We start from the raw sequence: 20,836 nt of genomic DNA, 5'->3' as shown, positions 1-20,836 counted from the left end.
TCTGATGTCTCACTCCCATCTTTCTGGATAGCCATATTTAAAATCAACTACTCACAATTTTTATTTATAGTGAATATATAGGAACTTACAAAATGTAATAAATTTTAAAATATTGTGATTAGTATTTTGTTTATTATTTGTTACTATCACATCTTTAATTAATGAAATTTTCTGCCCAAATTGCTCTCACATTTTTCAAAGCTTCTAGGTTGAAACTCATTAATCTACCTCTAATTTGCTTCATATCTTGTATTCTTTTATCAAACAAGGGAATAACAAAACAGAAATTTCCAATTCATCCTTAACTTCTTCATTTCCTCCTTATTTTCAACACGTGCTCATTTCATACTCCAGTCTCCAGTGCTTACATATTGTGGCCCATGAAATATGACTGGAATCCCTTCTCTAAGCCACTGCCCTTGCCTACCACTTAAGTGCTTTCAATTCCTGATATTCCATTGATTGTGTGTTGTATTTATAGTGTTTAAACATATGGTAAGTACTATTTTTTTATTAAGTAAATAATTATTCATATAATGCGAACTTGTACAATATAGTTTCTGTTCATGTGGGCCTTGTAAATGGGTGCACAGAAATAAACACAGACTGTACTATCAACTTACGTATAACTGCAATGACCCTACTTAATCAGATATTACTCTGTTCTATCTACTAGGTAGTAGAATAATGAATAATAGAGATACTGGGTCTTCTCTTGAGGGTCTTAACATGTAAATCAGAGGCTGTAAAATAACAATTATGATAAGTGATACCCATGGGCTCATTAAAAGCTATTTTGCCTCCTAAGTGCCCTATGCTTCTGCTTGGAGAATATACTGTTGAGAGAAAGGGGAAGCCGGGTGGGAATCAGTACTCCCAAGGTGCATTTTAATTTGTAAACACATATATTTACAAACTGTGATAAGTACCACAAAAGAAACAGGTGTTAGGACAGAGAACTGTGAGTGTGAAGATTGCCTAATTTAATCATGGTGGTGAGGACATTACTCTGCAGAACACAGTGATGCAGGGGCTTATGGATGAAGGGATGCAGGAAGAAAGTTTCAGGAAAAGGATGTTTTGTTTGAAAATAATGGAAATAAAGGCTGTGCAGCTCTTCTTACTGAGCAAGTAAAATGACCAGAGAGTCTGATGCTCAGAGTAGCAAGCAGGTGGTAGATCATGCCCTGCTTTGTGGACCATGAGAAACAGTGGGGTTGTATTTGAGCATACTTGGTGATTTGGAAGTGTTTCAGGCAAAGAAATAAACCAGTTTGTTTTAAAAAGTGAAATGAGCCAGGTGTGATGGTGCACGCCTATAATCCCAGTAGCTCAGGAGGCTGAGGCAGGAGGACCTAGAATTCAAAGCCAGCCTCAACAAACATGGGGTGCTAAGCAACTCAATGAGACTCTGTCTGTAAATAAAATACAAAATATGGCTGAGGATGTGGCTCAGTGGTCAAGTGTCCCTGAGTTCAATCTCTGGTACTTCCACCCACATCCCCCAAAAAGTGAAATGATATGGCACTGGTTATTATAAGGAAAATATATCATCAGAAGTGACATCTAAAGCAAGTTCTGAAGGAGGAGTAGTCCATCTATACACTGTAGAATCAGAGATTCATGCAGAATCTCAAGAACAAGAGGCCAACATTTTAACTTGCACTTTTGAATCCATACTACCACTTCCATTCACAAAGAATAAATAAAAATGTGTAACTAAAATAGTATAAATGAGTGATTGAGGCAAATTAAATATCAACTATAGAATTTTAACCTAATAAGAAAGAATCCTTGATATATCCACTGAAATATTTCCACTATTTTTAGTTATAAGTTTCTGATTTTTTTTTCCTCAAGCATACATATATTCCCCTGGCTATTAGCTGAAAATATAATTTAAATACATTTAACCTATAAAATAGCTATTTTCCAAAAATGTTAAAGAGAAATATGTAGAATATTAGGAAAAAAAGAAAATCCAGATCCATTGGAAATGTCCCTATGAATAGTGATGAAAATGAAATCAAATGTTCTTTCCCATTACTGAGTACCTTCAAATCACTTATGGTTTATCCAGCAAGCATGTGTGGAATACCTTGTATATGTCAGATCTGCAATTTATGAAATGCCATGTGTAATGATAAAATAATGCTCAACCCTTGCCTTCAAAAGCAGGAGCCCAGTGGAGAGGACAGAAGAGGTGACAAGCCAATAAAGCAGTTAAATCATGGCTTGATGGATGCCGCTTGGCTCTGGTGGATTCTCAAAGACGGCCAAACCCCAGTGCAATGGGGCTCTCCAGAGAGGCACCCAACCTGAACTCAGAAGCCAAGAAAGTGAGTTGGAATACAAAGAAAAAAAAAAACCCACTATGGATTCTGTATGGATGCTGGAGACAGGCAGGAGAAACAGAAGGAGCACAGCAGACTGGGGCATGGAAGAAAGCAGAGTGAGTTTGAGAAAACGCGATGTACATTCAGTTTGTCTAAAGTACACTGGGAGTGGAGAGAAATAAGTTTGAGCTGAGAGGGAGCAGTTTGCTTTTCAAGGGTCTGTGATTTCAGCACTTAGATGATGAGGAGTCATGGAAGTATTCTCTTAAAGCTGGGATGTGTCACAATCACATTTGCTTTTAGGAAGCTTTGTCTTCAGTTCTGATGGACTGCATCTGGCCAAGGGTGGGGAGGTCACTATAATTCAGGAGGGAAAAGATGGAACCTAGACAAAATCAGGTGCATCATCAGAGGAAAGAAATGAACTGACTCAAAAACTAACAAAGTAAAACCGAGGACTGATTAACTACGGAGATGGGGCAGAGAGAAGAGGGAATGCAGACAGAGTCCACTCAGAAAAACACAAAAATAGGTACCAACTAGGGAAAAGAAGCAGGAATGTAGGGAGATTATTCAGGATTTGATATTTCTATTGAGATTTCTATTTTCAGCTACCCCAAAGAACAAGCCCATACATAGGTAGAGCCATTGCAAAAAGATCTGTGTAAAGGAGTCCATTCTGCCTGTGTCTCAAGACAGGGTAACGATTAATTAAACTGAAATAATATTTTATTTCTCATAAACAAGTATCACAAAATTTTTCTTCTTTAAATGTGAGAGAATGAGTTCATTTGAGCTTAAGAGAGATAAAAATGTTCTAAGGATGAGGACTATTTTATGCACAAGGTGATGCATGTTGCATTTAGGTTGTGTTAAAATATAACCTCAGTTTTTACATGGACATTTCTAAGAGTGTTTTCTCAAGGCCAGAAGTCATTGGAAGATACTATAAATTAGGTACCCAGAATTAACCAGTGATCCCTATGTGAAACATATCAAAGATATTATTGCCTCTAATTTGGCAGTGTCCAGGCTTGTGATTCCTGGAGACCTCTAAGTATCTTCCAGAGATACACAGATCTTTCATATATGAAAACATACAAAAAAAAGTCCCTAATCAAGAACATTTAGAAGGTAGTCTTGCCTGGTTTTGGGTTCTGACTCTAACACTCATTGACCCTGTAACTTTGTATACATTTCCTCTAAGCTATACATTTCCCATTGAAAAACTGTGTATAATAATAATCATTGCCTAGTAACATTTTATGAGAATTAAATTAGATACTGCTTATAAAGTACTTAGGTTAATGCCCAGCTCACAGCATTAAGCTTATGAAATGTCTTTCATTTTTCATTCATTCTCTCTCACGTTTGTTGGAATGAGGAACACATTCGGTGCCCATTATTATCTCAAGAATTACCATGTGCATTATATTCTCTCATTATAGATTATGATGTAGATCAATATTTTGCATAGAGCTGCCACTGTTTTTCTCAGTAATATAATTTTATATTAGTAATGTTGACCACTGACAAAATAAGGAAAATACTTCACTGTTGAACAAAATCACAAACAAAAGCGATAACAAGAGGCCAAATATAGTTTAGCATTCAGTGGGTGAGGGAAGAAAACTGACAAGAGGCTTGAAAGCTAAATGTAAAGATATCCACAGAAGACACACTGGAAGAGCTTGAACTCCATCCAGCGAGCTGTGATTTTTGCAAACTCCTCATTAAGCCTGAGTTTATGAAGCCAGGCTGGTTTAACTAATCCCAAAGCGTCTGATAAGCAAAGAGCTTCAAGAAATGCTCCAAGACTTCAATTACCTGGAACTTAGGCTCCAAATAGGGAAAAATCCCAAACTTCATTTAGTAAATTCAGTGGCACAAAGAGGCTTCTTTGTGCAAAGTAAGAAACTAGCTGTAATATTCTCCAAATAGATGTGTGATATTTAACACTGAAACCTGTTTTAATCTGAAGCAGTTGAAATTCTTTCTCTTAATTTCTTAAAAAGTTACCAAGTTAATAATTTTATTTGTCAGTCATTCATAGAAAATTTTTCTTTAAAGCACTTTTAGCCTAGAGGAAAAATAATTGTATATGTCAACAAATAAAAATTTAACTATGATAAAAATGCATAAATAAATTGGTATTGTTGTTACTCATGTGACATGCTTTTTACTCAAGCTTTAGAATATCAGAGCATCTTGTCAGATATTGATGATAATTTTTTGCATTAAGAACATTTGATGACTTCATCATGAAATTTGAATCTGGTGATTTTGTCCCACATTCAAGTTGTACTCACTATAGACAAAGGAAACCCACATTCTATTTTTTTTAATCATCTCTTTCATTTGGAGAACTGAAGAGCAAATAAATTAGAGAGAGGTCAGAGTAATGGAGTATTGGGGCAGGAAAGATGGCGGAATGAGATGGACATCATTACCCTAGATACATATATAACTGTGCATATGGTGTAACTCTACACTGTGCACAACCAGAGAAATGAAAAGTTGTGCTCCATTTGTGTACAATTAATTTATATGCATTCTGCTGTCATATATACCTAATTAGAAAGCTTGCTGTAAAGAAAGATACTATCTTTATTTTCTTGGTGTAAACTCTGTCCAACCTCAGTATGTGGACAAAAAGTAACTGTTATAATCACACACTGAGTATAAATCTCAAAGAATTTCCAGACCCAAGTTCCAGAGAGTTTTCTGTGTTAGAGTCCTGGGACTGCTGAAGCTTAAATAAACCTACTGCCCAATAAATAAATAAATAAATAAGAAAGGAAGGAAGGAAGGAAGGAAGGAAGGAAGGGAAGTCAGAGAAAAATTCAGCCACAAAGTTAGAAAAATAGAGATGGACATGAAGACTGACAAGTCTAACTTCAAATAACATGCATTTCAAATCTCAAGAAAGAAAAGTCTATATTTGAGTAACAATTTTTGTATTTTCAGGGTTTATCTCCTTGGTGGTTTAATCCAAAAGCAGTGATTGAGAATAAGGAGACCTAGCATCTTATCCCATCATAGCCCTGACCTTGTTATATGAAATCTTGCAAATTCTCTTCCTCATTATCCCTCAATTGCCCCCTATGTAAAATGCAGAAGTTTGGGCTGGAATCAATTTCAAGGATTCTTTCTAGTGCTAACATTCAGTATATCACCCTGTGTCAGGCTACAGTCACGTTAATTTGTCACATAACTGAATCCAAACCTGACATGTAGTAAAGTGTGTTTTTTAAAGTCTCCAAAAATGGCTTTTATACTTTCATCCTTAATTGAACTTGATGATCTAATTATTTCTCACCATTCCCAATTCCTCCCCTTCATTTTTTTCTTGGAACATTTGTTCAGAAATTTGAGTTACCAATCCTGATACCTAGTGTCTAGAAATAAGATTCACACCACCTTTTGAAGTGTTGTAAAGAATGAGCCATTTGTACCCTAGAAATCAAGTGGCTGCCAGGCTGTGTACTCTATCTATACCCCCCTGAGGATACACAATTTCACTGGCTTCAGAGCCTGTTATATCAAAATCCAGACCATAATAGTGAAGACAGAGCCAAAAGAGTGCACAAGCCATGATTATTTGTTCCCACCAAGTTATGAGTATAAAGTGATTATGATTCTGAGCTGGCATTTGAAGAGACTGCTCATTGTACTGCATTACTACAGAAATGGAAGCCCCTATTTCAAAACTGCTTTTCAGCACAATAAGGCTCTGCTTTAACTTACATTTCATAGACTTGTAGAAATGAAAAAAAAAGCCAAAGTTTAAAGTTTGATCCTTAAAAGTAGAAGTGGGGTTTCTAATTGCCTAACACTTAAGTAATATGCTCAAATTTAACAGAAAGCTGAGTCACACTTGCCTACATTTTGAAGAAATCTCCCAATCCTATGTGTATGCCTATAGACACTAACACATATACAATATATCTAGGACTAAAATATAATAAAATTCTATTTTAGATATTTTTAGTAATAGCTCGATGATTCTCAGCTAACTAGAATTTTCAAGCAACCTCAATTGCAAGAAACCACAAAGTCTTGTGTGAAAATCTTTACTGAAAGTGCAGCAAGCTTCATCAGAGAGACAGCCTTTTAAAAAATCAAAAGTTGGGCTGGGGTTGTGGCTCAGTAGCAGAGCACTGGGTTAGCATGCATGAGGCACTGGGTTTGATCCTTGGCATCACATAAAAGTAAACAAATAAAATAAAGGTATTGTATCCATTTATAACTAAAAGGAAAAAAATCAAAAGTCAATTCTCTACTGGTGAAAATTAATTTGGGGGGCACGTGCAGCTTTATCTTCTTCCTTTTAAGTGCAGTGTATCGTATGCTGTTTCTAACAAACTGGTTCAGTTTAAACAGCACTCCATGCACCATGTACTATGCTCTTTTTTTTTTTTTTTTTTTCTGACTGTACTTCAAGCTAAAGACATTGTCATTTTAACTATGACAGGGATTTAAAAAATATTTTATGCACTTATTCAGCTACTATAAGTAAATATGCAATTTACATCTTTATTATTACATTTTAGAACCCAGTAGAGCAATAAAAAATAGTTTGCAATGGCTTCTTATTTTGCTGTTGTTTTCAAATTTACTTCAGTGACTTATATTCTATAATCAACTTTAACTGGGAATTACTTGCCATTTCTAATGAATTTCTGAAAGTTTTTGCCACCTGTGTGAAACTTTGTGAAAAATAAAACTAGCTTAATTATTTTCTTCCAGATTTATTTGTTTAGCTGAAGTTTATTAAAGATAATAACTGCCATTTTTATGAGACTGTTTGCAATGTATTAGTAACTAGGTCTTAGTTCGGTTAATAGAGTGAGGATGTTTGCTTCATCAATAATACTTAAAATAGATTGAATATTCACTGTGCTGTAGACATTCTATTCTTTACATGAATCATCTCATTTAGTTTCCACAACAACCTTGTGAGACTAGTTCTATTATGTCCTGCTTTTTGAATAGGAACCTTGCTACAGCGGAACTAACATGGAGAAATCCCATATGATGGAGGAAAAAATAGAAACTGGTTTTGCCTAACTCCACAAATATAGTTTTTTTTTTTTTTTGGCATTACACAATGCTGACTTCCATTATAAATGACGCTTTTGAAAAAAACATGCTATAAATGGATTCAGTAATTGTATTAAACCTCAAGAAAACACAAAGCACAATTTCGGGTGCAATATTAAATGTTTGTTGTCTTTGTTGTAGGAAGGGATGTTGTAAAGAAGAGCTGTGTTGGAATGAACCCATTATACAATGGCCATGTTGGAAGTCTCCCAATTTTTAAAAGGATGCTGCACAATCTTTTATGCAACTGAAATTTTAATGTGAGTTATAAATCTAATTAAACCCAATAATAAAATATTCATGAAAAAGTACAATTAAATATTCTAATAATTCTTATAATATTTGAATTGCTGAAATATCAATCTTTTTAAAATTTACAAACAATTTAAGAAAGCCTCTTGAAATATCTTTTAAAAAGTTGCCTATAAGGACATAATTTCTAAAATAAGCATATTATAAAAACAATATAGAAATGTTCCTTTTGGTCTAGCGTGTTTCTTCTGTGAATATTTTAAAGCATGTAAGTGGGATAAGGTGAATTTAAAACAAAAATCTTGAAAAGTATCCATTTCAAGCATGAGGCATAGATCTCCACTGTTGTTTTGAAAATGCAATTGATTTTTTTCCCTGCATTATGCTTTAAATACACGGTGTCCAGTGCGGCCAGCTAGGGAGTTTCATTGAGTGAGTGAAACCCCATCTGGTAAAGTGTTTGAATATGTGCTTAAGCGGACACTCTGAAGGGACAGAAAGCAGCAGAGCAAAGCCCTGGCGCCGTGTCACTGCTGTTGTGGAGCAGGCACCGCGCAGAGTACCCACCCAGCAAGGTCAGGACGCAGGCCAGGATGGCCACCAGGGCTCCCGTGCTGAGACCAGCAGGCAGGACGTAGGCCTCGGCGTTGCAGGTCTGGGCTACGCCGTCGGCGTCGCAGTCACAGACGCGGATGGTGAGCGTGTTGGTGCTGCTGAGAGACGGGGACCCACTGTCCACGATGAAGATGGGCAGGTAGTACACCGACTGCTCTTGTCTCCGGAAGCCGTTCCTTCTGGTGAGTATGGAGGCCGTGTTGTCTAGGGTAAAGAAGGTCAGATAGTGGTCAGGTTGCAGGTGAGACAGAGGCTCCCGGTGGACTCCTTCTTGCCTAACCTTCGGTCCCTCTGTCTGTGTCAGTCCTCAAGTAGAGCAAGCTCCTGATTTCAGACCATTGCTCAAAAACTCTCTGAATTCGTTTGGATAGAGAGACATCCTTCCAGTATAACACCTTTAAGACATTTATGTTATCCCACACATAATCTGCTATTCTACACAATAAAAGTCTACATACAATTGTGCAACATCTCAAACCATGTATTTTTAGAGTGAAGGTGGAAACCTAACAGGTTAAGTATTTTTTGCAGCAGCACCATGAGGCATGACTGAAATTTCCAATCCATCCTTTCTTCACAAGTTCCAAGCTCAATATAGAAAAAAGTAAAATAAGCTACTGTGGCTTTATTAAAATTCAATATAGAATAGTTATTTGCTTAACACAGAATGTATTCTGGGAAATACATCAGGTCATTTTATCCTTAGGGGAGCATCATGGCATGCTCACCCAAACTGAGAAAGCTGCAACATCACTAGGAGATATTATATGATGGGACCACTGTCACATAGCCATCATGGATATGGCCCACCACCAACTGAAGTGTCAGCACATAGCACAGGACTATGTGTGGGTATTCAGTAGGGAAATTATTGTACTGTTTTCTTTTTAAAATATTCATAGATACGTCTACCTCCTTAAACTGCATGTAATAAAATATGTTGTCAGTGATAACTTAAGTCATTTTTGTTTAATTTATATTCAGTATTCTATTTCATCTAAACATTATAGTAATTATAAATATTTAAAAAGTCATCAATATGTTTATATGACATGCTGTGATTTCTATATCAGAAATGGATTTTTTAATTTGTTAGCAATTTCTCCAGATAAATTGTCTTAATTAACTAATTATAGAATTTATGGGGTTCTCAGAATTTATAGTAACTAATAAAAATTTAAAGCAAAAGAAGGGAAATCAGGACCATAGTTTTATCCAGTGTGTATATGTGTGTGTGTGTGTGTGTATATACACATATATACACACACACATAAATATATATTCACATATGTATGAAAGTATATAGACTATGTATATAAAGAATATATAGAGAAACATGTAAAAGGATGTACATATACAGTGTTATGTGTTTATCTGAGTGTCTATATATATATTCTTCCAAAAAGTTAAATATATGCTTATCCAATGCTAACAGAAACCAATTAGCAATAGTTGGGTTAGGTAAAGTGGCAGTCATCTCTAATCCCAGCTACTTAAGAGGCTAAGAAAGGAGGATTGCAAGCTTGAGGCTAGCCTGTATAACTTAGCAAGACCCTGAATCAAAAATGCACACATATATAAATAAATAAAAAGGACTTAGGGTTGCAACTCAGTGGTAAAGTGCCTGGGATGAACCCTTAGTACTGCATGAGTAGGTGCAAACACACACACACATAGACACACACACACACACATTAATAATACTCAAGTGAAACAGCAAACTGATGTCCTTTCTATCTCAAACAGCACAAAACAATAGGCTCACCTTACATTTCATAAAAGATATTTACTACAATTATAGATGATAAAGAAATAAAAGTATTTGATTATCATATTCCCTCTGGTGGTTTTTTTATATAAACAAATCTATTATTTTAAAAGATATGGCCATAATTTTGAGACCATATTTTTTTTAAATGAATATGTCTCAAAATAGAAACAAAAATTAAAAGTGCTGTGGGTATAGCTTGTCCCTGGGTGTTAAATCTCCAGTATTAGGAAACAAACAAACAAACAAACAAGAAAAAATTTGATATGGTACTCCCTGAAAAGTTGAGGGATTTATATTGTACATGTCCTTATACACTTAATATATTAATACACAGGTCTTATTATAAATTTGACTCAGATAGTATTTGTGTTTAGCATTTGATACAGAAAAGTTTTATAAAGTTGTCGATTTGTAATCTGACACATCAAAAGCACACATGCACACATGCAGACGCACACATGCACACACATACACAATTGATTAAGAAGCACAAGCTGAAATTTCTACCATGGGAGAAGAGAACCCTATGGTCAGCATGCTCCCCAAGATGGAAAAGAACGTAAGGGCTGATTTTCTCTCCACTTGGATGTCTTTCTTTGTGATACAGGCTGGGGGATTCTAGGCTTGATGTAGTTAATGTAGGGACACTTTCAACTGTGTGGCATGATGTCCCATAAATCCAGTTATGTTTGTGCTTGAGCTCCACAGAATCGTGGTGGCATTGGATGGTAACACGTGGGGGATGTGTTCACATTCTCCTTGTGAAGGCCGTGTTTTTCCCCATCTGCCTTTGTACTGGAAGCCTCTAAACCCGAGAATGAGGCTTTCCAATGATGATTAAGTCAGAGAGTTTGGGATTACAGACAGAGAATGCTCTTTCATTTATGACTAAAGGGAAATGGAGTGTTCTCATGAAATTGAGATTGGTATCTGGAAAATTATTATTTTCAGATTGAATTTTTGAGGCTAAGTTTGGATTTTCTGCAGAAAAGGTTGTGGCTTGCAGCAAAAGTTCTCATAATATCCATCTTTTGAAAGCAAGTCCTTCCAGTTAAGCCTGTACTTGACTAGAAAACCTGCTTCTTATTTTTTCCCTCAGAAACCCAAGATATAAATCTGTAATTAGATACCAGATAAGCATAATCACATGCTTCCTTTAAAAGTTCCTATAGTTGTCAAAATATATTATTAAGCAAAGTCAGGTTTTGTAAAATATTTTAAAAATAACACTTATGAAATGGCTAAGAGTGGTTACCTCTGAAGCAAGGAAGCATGATTTGTCATGGTAAGTTCTTTAATGTTTTTATGCTTTATGTGACTAGCATGATGAACATATTATTATTATCTTCATGGAACATCTTTATATTTATGTAAAAACAAAAGAATAACAGATGTTATTGAAGAAAGCATTAAATCAAAGTTGATCTAGGTGGAAATGTGCAAGGTCTGGTTATTTTCCCCTGACTCAATTTGTATCTATGCTGCATAGTCCTTGTTAAGGCAGTTAGCTGGCCCTCAGTATATCAGATCATTTGGATAAAAGCATGATATACAAATAAGGAAGCACATGTCTACAAGAAAAGAAAGAAAAATAGATTTCACTTTTCCCCTTTGGCTTTAGGACTAAAATGATTTAAATAGCAGCTTCTCCCTTGTGGCAGCAGATCTATAGATAAAAATTACTCGAGGAGCTCATTGCCCTTTAATTAATGTCCTTGCTGTTAAAAAAAAAAAAAAAAGAATCCATGAGCTGCATTCCTGCAGGAGAAAAAATCACTTGCTTAGTGAGTCTGCCACTACCTCTGCTAGCGACAATAACACCTTACCTTTGTTATCCTTCAACGAAAAGTTGTGGTTATTTGTGGCATCCGTTGTTAAGCTGAAGTAAAACTGGTGTCCATTGGATGGCTCATCTTTGTCAACTGCACTGATCTTCTGGATAACCTAGAAATAGAAAACGGAAGGCAGGGAAGCACACTGGTGTGCTCTGCTACATTTGTTGAGGCAGGACAGAGCAGTGTTACAGATCATAATAAATGTCATCTTCCCGAATGAGCTGGGGGAACCAGCAGATATACCTGTGTGAACCCAATCTATAAAGGGCCCTGAAAAACAGACCACAGCCTTTTCAAAGTGCGTGTTTGAACTTCTTTTCCTAAACCTCAGCAATGAGCCGCACCAATTGATTAGACATCCCAGTAAACATCACAACGATGTGGACACAGAACATTGACTGTGACTGAACTGCACTCCATTCTCAGAACTTCAAGGTTCTTAAACTCTGCCGTATAATGTGGGGAACAGCACAATCCAGCTTAATATGCTATATTTCTCCTTAAAGGAGCTGAAACCCATAACCATTGAGCGGGGCTTTTATAAAGTTTACCTTTTCTTCCTGAGGAACTGTGGTCACCCAATTAAACCAGAATTTGAATGTTCCTTTCATATTAGTTTATGCTGCACATCAAAGCATTAGTTTTGCTGAAACATGCGGATGATATGTTATCTTAAAGCTGGGAGATTTCAAAGGCACTGCTGCTGGGTGTTCCTAAAGAAACCACAAACAAGAAGCAAGGTCTTCAAGCCTCTTACCTGCCCTGGCTGGGCATTTTCACAGACAGTGGTTTCGTAGTCCATGGCGAATTCGGGGGCGTTGTCATTAATGTCTAGTATAGTGATGGCCACGTAGCCTCTTCCTACCTGGGATGGATTCTCTAATAAATGAGAAAAATGTGTCACCATTTACTCTGAAAGAAAAGCTGCTATTCTGCTAATTTTCTCAGGGAATGTCCACAGAAAACTAGCAAAAACACTTAACATTAAAAATAAGGCAAAAATATTTGCATCTCTGAAGCATACGACTTAAATGAAATTTATACTTCTAATTCTACATTCTTTAAAGGGAGCCACAGATAATCTGATCCAAATATGTATGTGTTAATTTATGTGTGTATATATATATATATATATACACCTTCAGGCATATATGCATATATGAATACATGCAAATGGGTGTGTGCATATATGTATGTGGTAATCTATGTATGTACACAGTGTATATTTATATGGCGTGTATATATGTGCTTGTCTGTGTGTGTGTGTAGTCACCAAAAAGGAAAATATTGAAAGAAGAATGAACAGCAAACCATGAAATTTGATTTTATTTGAACCTAGAGATTATCTTTAATTGACTATAAATTTATATTACATACATAGTACAAAATGTGCATATGCATTAGCTAATATATATAATATGGATATAGTTTTTACATTTTTTTTCTGATCAGGAACTACAATTGGTTGTCAAAATATTCAAAAGTAGGTTTCTTGGTGTACAGATCAATTTACTAATTATGGTAAGTTACTTCTCCAATTCCCTACCAGCATGAATGAAACGTATGAACTGTGACCCCAAAGCAAGAGGACTTTTAAAGTTCATTCAGGCCCATTATCTTATAGTGCTGTCTTTTCACTAAATTTTTAAATATTAGAAAATATATGTCATTAATATTTTACATATTTGTAAGTATTAGCAAATATCTCTAGTGAACACAAATGTTTTACAGCTTGAAAGTTTTGAATTTTTTCATTTTTGGTCAACTTGATTAAATAACTATGATGATTCAAGTTTGTGATGTAGTCTTCAGCAACCTGTCCTCCACCCTCATTCTCCTCTATCCTCAGTTAATTTTAGACGTAACAACTTACGGCTCTCCATTGCAAGAACTGTGATGTTATGAATTGCATTTGTCTCTCGATCCAAAGATTTGGCAGTAGTAATAACTCCACTGTTGGCATCAATATTAAAGTATCTCTCCAAATCTGTGTTTCTGTCAATTGAATACCTAATTGGAAATTAAAAGCAAATAAGTAATTAAATAACATTTATGTTTGATGATACTTTGCTAAAATTATTTCATTAATTTCATAACTAATCACTAAATCCTGCTGACTCCATGATCATGTTACTTCATGTTAGTAACATAAATCTATGTCGTCTTTAAAAATTCTCTCACATAGCCCTTGGCTCATGTCTTGTGTGTCTGTAATATTTTTGCTTTTCTAGCAAAGAGTTTAAACCACACACCACAACTTCATGTACAATCACAAGATTGGGATCCTAATTAGAATAATTCATACTCCAAGTATGTATAATATGTCAAAATACACTCTACTGTCACGTATATCTAAAAAGAATAAATACAAAAAATGAAAAAAAATACATACCACAATATAATTATTTTTACAGTGGCTTTGGGTATATGGTTATAACTTTGAATTCATTATTTCTATTATTATGCTCTTGAAAAATATTGAAAAGAGATAGTGGCACTGGCCATGGCTCTAGGTCCCTCTGGAATACAACATATATAGACAACTCGCCATTTGCATATATTTATTAACTTCTTTTTTTTTTTATAACAACAACCTGATCATTATTTATTTTATCTCTCGCCATTTTATATCTCATCGTCTTGATCAGGGTGCCAAAGGCATTTCCAAGTAGAACCCCTAAAATTGCATCTGCAACCTAAATATTAGTGAAAACCTACTGTTTCACTTGTATTCTTATCCCATGTTACTTTTTCCCTAAGAAATAATGGTTGTCTCTATTCAACATCATTCTTGATAATCTAGCCAGAGCAATTAGAAGAAAGAAATTAAAGGGATACAAATAGATAAAGAAGAACTCAAACTATCGCAATTTGCTGATGACATAATTCTATATCTAGAGGATCCAAAAAATTCCACCAGAAAACTTCTAGAATCAATAAACAAATTCAGCAAAGTAGTAGGATATAAAATCAACACCTATAAGTTAAATGCATTCCTATATAGCAGTGATGAATCCACTGAAAGAGAAATTAGGGAAACTACCCCATTCACAAGAGCCTCAAAAAATATAAATATAATATCTGGGAATCAATCTAATAAAAGAGGTGGAAGACCTCTGCAATGAAAACTACAGAACACTAAAGAAAGAAATTGAAGAAAACCTCAGAAGATGGAAAGATCTCCCATGTTCCTGGATAAGCGGAATTAATATTTTCAAAATAGCCATACTACCAAAAGTGTTTTACAGATTTAGTGCAATTCCTATTAAGATATTGAAGACATTCTTCATAGAAATAGAAAAAGCAATCATAAAATATATTTTTAAAAAAGAAGAAACCCAGAATAGCCAAAGCAATCTGTAGCAAGAAAAGTGAAGGAGAAGGCATCACAATAGCAGATCTTAAACTACAGAGGTATAGTAAGAAAAACACCATGGTATTGGCATCAAAATAGACTTGTAGACCAACAGTACAGAATAGAGGACACAGAGACAAACCCACATAAATATGGTTATGTCATACTAGACAAAGGTGCCAAAAACATTCACTGGAGAAAACGTAGCCTGTTCAACAAATGATGCTGGCAAAACTAGAAATCTATATGTAGCAAAATGAAATTAAACCTCTATCTCTCACCCTGCACAAAAATCAACTCCAAATGGATCAAAGACTTAGGCACTAGAACAAAGACCCTGGGCCTAATAGAAGTAAAAGTAGGCCCAAATCTTTACCATGTCGACCTAGGATCTGACTTCCTTAACAAGACTCCTAACGCGCAAGAAGTAAAATCAAGAAATGTGATGAATTCAAATTAAAAAGCTTCTTCTCAGCAAAGGAAGCAATCAGTAATGTGAGAAAAGAGCCTACTGACTGGGAGAAAATTTTTACCATGTGCACCTCCAATAATGCATTAATCTCTAAGATATATAAAGAACTCAAACAATTTAAAACCAAAAAAACCAAATAACCCTATCAATAAATGGGCTAAGGAAATGAACAGACACTTCACAGAAGAAGAAATATAATCGATCAACAAATATATGAAAAAGTGTTCACCATCTCCAGCAATTAGAGAAATGCAAGTCAAAACACCAGTAAGCTTTCATCTCACGCCTTTCAGAATGACAATTATCAAAAATACAGGCAACAATAAACGTTGGTGAGGATGTGGAGGAAAAGGCACACTCATACATTGCCAGTGGGACTGCAAATTGGTACAACCACTATGGAAAGCAGTAGGGAGATCCCTCAGAAAACTTGGAATGGAACCACCATTTGACTCAGCTATCCCACTCCTTGGTTTATATCCAAAGGACTTAAAATCAGCATACTGCAGTGACACAACCACATCAATATTTATAGCAGCTCAGTTCACAATAGCTAGACTATGGAACCAACCTACGTGTCCTTCAATAGATGAATGGATAAATAAAACGTGATATATATATATATATATATATATATATATATATATATATGTATTCATTCAATGGAATATTACTCAGCTTTAAAGAAGAATGAAATTATGGCATTTGCCCATAAATGGATGGAGTTAGAGAACATCATGCTAAGTGAAATAAGCCAATTCCAAAAAAAAACAAAGGCCAAATGTTTTCTCTAATATCTGGATGCTAATTCACAATAAGGCAGGGAGCACTAGAGAATAGTAGTGTTACCTTAGATTAGGTAGAGGGAAGTGAAGGGAGGGGACGGGAGGTGATGTAGGGATAGGAAGGATAGTAGAATGAACAGACATATTGCTGTATGTATATATGATCAATATGATTTGCAACATGTACACTCAGAAAAATGAGAAATTATATCTCATCTATGTATATCAAATGCATAAATGCATTCTACTGTCATGTATAACTAATTAAAACAAATAAAAAATTTTAAAAATATAATAATCATTTTCACAGTCCCCCAACAGTCTTTCTAGTTGGGAAAGACAAAAGTTCTCATTTCAAGACAATTAATTAAATAAACAAACTAAGGAAAAAGAAACAAAACAGAAAAACACACATAGTGTAGGCATGATGATTAACAACTGATTCAACTACACCCTGAGCTGTCATTGTCTGGGTCTCCTTGACTCCTATGACATGTTCCTCTACCACAATTCAGGCATAGATTCTTAAGAGCACACCCATAGCTCGAGAGCTTTTACCATGCAGTACTACTGAAGCCGAAACTCAAGCATGTGACTCCCTATTCCTGCTCCTGCCACTCCAGCACCCTGCCTCCGGCATCCTGATGAAGACGACATATTTTTAATACCAGCACATTTCCTTCAATCCCTCACTTCTTTCTCACTAGGTCATATATCCCTGGTCCTGATTACTATCGCTCCCATGTATGTATATGTACTCCCTGCAGTCAAAATTGCTGGATTGAAACAGGAAAGACTATTTAACATCTTTTGTTTTTTTCTTTTTTGTTGAGTCAGGAATTTGGGAGTGTGTTGGTAGGGCCACTTTTAGCTATTGGTTTCTCAGGAGGTTGCAGTCAAATGCTGGCGGGGCTGCAGCCCTCCAATGCCTGACTAGGCCTGGAAGATTCATCTCCATAGTGTTTCATTCACCTGGATGCAATGTGAATGGCATGGACGACACATGCACTGAGGAATCTTTCCAATGTTCATTACTGATTCATGCTTTTTTGAAGCTAGGATACCTGGAGTTATAGATTCCTACATCACTTCAAACAATTTGGAAAACGAATAGCACAAGCTACATTATGACTTTATCATTAATATTAAAGTAACAAGAAAAAAATTTGGGAGGGGTGTACAGTTCTGAGAATTTTACCACATGCATGGATCATGCAGGCACCACTTATCATGCATCACCACCACAGTGTGGTGTCCATCACCTCAAGGCTCCCTTGTGCTGTCTCTTTGTAGGTACATACCATCCCATTGGTAGTCCATGGAGAACACCCATCACTATAATCTCATGCTTTTGAGAATATTGTATAATGCAATCATAGAAAGCAACCTTTTAGGACTGACTTCTCTAACTCAGTGTAAAGACTGAGGTTCACGAACGCTGTGCCCATGGTTTGTGTTATTTATTTAATTAAAATGTCCATGCATTTTTAATGTTGGGCAGTAGTCCATCAAATGAATGCATGCCAGCATGTTTACCCACTCATATACTGAAATATATTTGGGTTGGTATCAATGTGCAAACACAGCTACTGTAAACATTCATGTGCAAGTTTTGTTTCAACACATTATCTTTTCCCTAGGGCATAGGATCACTGGGTCCTATGTTGATAGGTAACTGCCAAAATGTTTTCCAACATACCTCTCCAATCTGCATTCCCATCAGAAACAGATGAGAGTACTAGTTATTCATCTCACCACATGGTGCTTTCTAATTTACATTTCCTTAATGATAAATTACCCTGACCACATTTTCTTGTGATTATCTGCCATATGCAGGCCCTCTTTTGGGAAATATATGTTCAAATAGGTTGCCCATTATTAACTGGGTTATTTTTTTCTATTGTACAAAGTTTTGAGAGCTCTGTATGCATACTTAATTAATACAAGACCTTTGCTAGCAATGTGATATACTTTCCCCAATAAATTGCTTTTCATTTTCTTTGAAATATTTTAATCCTGATAAATTCATAAATATTAATTTATTTATATAATGTGTATTGATATTTATTATATATTACATATATATCTATATGTATGATCATATAATATGCATATTACACACATTATGACAGGTATTATGTGTATATCCCTTTTCCTTGTCATTCCCCTTTTCCCTTTTCTTATTCCTCTTCCTTCCAAGGATGGTGCTCTGGTTGCCATGTTTAAGAGCTTTATGTCTACCCCTGTGTTATGAATATATTTTTTCTTTCAATACTTTAATTATTTTTCATTTTACATTAGAAATACAACCCATTGTGAGTTAAGTTTTGTGTAAGATGTAAAGTTAGGCCATATGCACATACGCTTATCCAGTTGTCATGTCATATCCTCAAAACTCCATCATCTTCCCCTAAATTTCTCTGCACATTTGTCAAAAATCCAACTGATCATATTTATGTGCGTTACTTTCTAGAGTATCTATTTTGTCCCGTTGATTGATATGTGCACCACCTCAATTTGCAGATACCACAGTTTTTTGGTTATTGGAGCTAGAATGAATCTTGAAATCTGATACACTGATTTTCCTGCCATTATGCTTGATTTCTAGAATTATCTGAATATTCCAGATTCTTTGAATTTTCTGTGAACTTTAGGTTCAGTTTGTCTACAGTTATATCAATAACTTCTGGAATTTTGATCAACATTTACTTTATTCTATGAATTAATTTTGGAATAACTGACAATTTTCTTGTATTGAGTCTTCCAAACCATGAAGAGCATGTGTCTGTCTGCTAGGCTTTCCTTTGTCCGTTTTTCATGATACAGATCCTAAATAGGTTATGTTAAATTTGTACCTGTGTATTTTATTTTTGCAGTTGTAAATTCTAGGTATCTTTATGTCATTCATTTCTAATAGTACAATTTGAATATATCAAATATAATTAATTTTTCATGTCAACTTTGCATCCTGTAATGTCAGTAAATCCCTTCCTGTATCAGGAGATTTTTTAAATTTTTCTTCGGATTGTTTTTTGTAGAAAACGATGATATCTTTGTGAATAAAGGTAGTTTTACTTCTTCCTTCAGTTGTTATGACATTTAATTCGTGTTCTTGCCTTATTGTGCAGGAAAGCACTTCCCATATGATGACTATAAGGCTGAGTGGGCATTCTTGTTTTAATTGTGGGGGAAATATTGCTTTGTTAAGAATTGATTCTAATATTAGGCATAATTTATTTTAGATGGTATTTATTGTGATAAAGACTGTATTATATTCCTAGTAATTAACATATTTTGGGGGGAAATGAGGGGGTTAATGGGGATTAAACTCAAGGGCACTTGACCACTGAGCCACATCCCCAGCCCTATTTTGTATTTTTTTTTGAGACAGGGTCTCACTGAGTTACTTAGTGCCTGGCTTTTGCTGAGGCTGGCTTTAAACTCACAATCCTTCTGCCTCAGCCTCCTGAGCTGCTGGGATTACAGGCGTGTGCAACCCTGCATGACTACTAACATTGTTTTTAACCAGAAATGATTTTTGAATTTCACTAAATATTTTTGGCATCAAATGATATGATCATATGATTATTGAACATAATGCTGGACTCATGAAAAAATTGGGATGCCTCTCCTCTTCTATTTTGTAGAAAACATTGTGTAGACTAGATATTAATTATTCATTAAATGCTTAGTAGAATTTGACAGTGAAACCAGCTGGGTTGGATTTTTTTTAAGAAAGTGTTTAAATACAAATGCTATTTCAAGTTGGGTGGATTTTGAAAATTTACCCTATTTGATAAATCGGTTGATTTAAACTAAACTGTCATATTTTCTCTACATTGTTAAGATTTATGGGAGTGAAGTTGCTCATAGTGTTCTCATATCCTCTTTTTATGTTTTCAGGGTGTGTAATAATATCATTTTTGTTAGTCAGCTTTCTGTTGCTGTAACTACAATACCCTGCAAGAAGAGCTTAGAGGGGCAAAAGTTTATTTTTGTCCATGATTTGGCCACTTCCATGACTCTGAGCCCAGGTGAGGTGGAACATCATGGCATAAGGGTTCAGGTGGAGGAAAGCTAATCAGCTCATGGTGGTAGGCAAGAAGAATGAGAGAAGGGGGCAAGACATATAATTCTTAAGGCATGCAAGCAGTGACCCCTCCCTCTAGCCACAATTCATCTGCCTACAGTTACCAACGACGTAGTCCACTCACATTATCAATCCAGTGATTATGTTACAAGTCTCATAATCTAATCATTTCATCCCTGATAATACCTAGAGTAGGATTATTTGTGTGTGTGTACAAATATA

The 20,836-nt window shown here is 35.4% G+C and overlaps 1 protein-coding gene across 2 annotated transcripts in view; it reads right to left on the bottom strand.

Annotated features, from left to right (window-relative positions):
- Cdh7 (cadherin 7) overlaps positions 1 to 20,836 on the bottom strand; it is a 122,125-nt gene that overhangs the window by 8,874 nt on the left and 92,415 nt on the right. For both annotated transcript variants that reach the window (XM_015499558.2, XM_015499557.2), the window contains exons 8-11: positions 13,786 to 13,922; positions 12,670 to 12,791; positions 11,904 to 12,021; positions 8,259 to 8,510 (exon numbers count right to left, since the gene is read on the bottom strand). In XM_015499558.2, coding sequence (XP_015355044.1) covers positions 8,259 to 8,510; positions 11,904 to 12,021; positions 12,670 to 12,791; positions 13,786 to 13,922 — 629 coding nt within the window. The remainder of the gene's footprint in view (positions 1 to 8,258; positions 8,511 to 11,903; positions 12,022 to 12,669; positions 12,792 to 13,785; positions 13,923 to 20,836) is intronic.

Source organism: Marmota marmota, unplaced genomic scaffold (assembly GCF_001458135.2).
Source record: "Marmota marmota marmota unplaced genomic scaffold, marMar, whole genome shotgun sequence".
NCBI classification, from domain to species: domain Eukaryota; kingdom Metazoa; phylum Chordata; class Mammalia; order Rodentia; family Sciuridae; genus Marmota; species Marmota marmota.
This window is presented reverse-complemented; position numbering and strand designations above follow the sequence as displayed.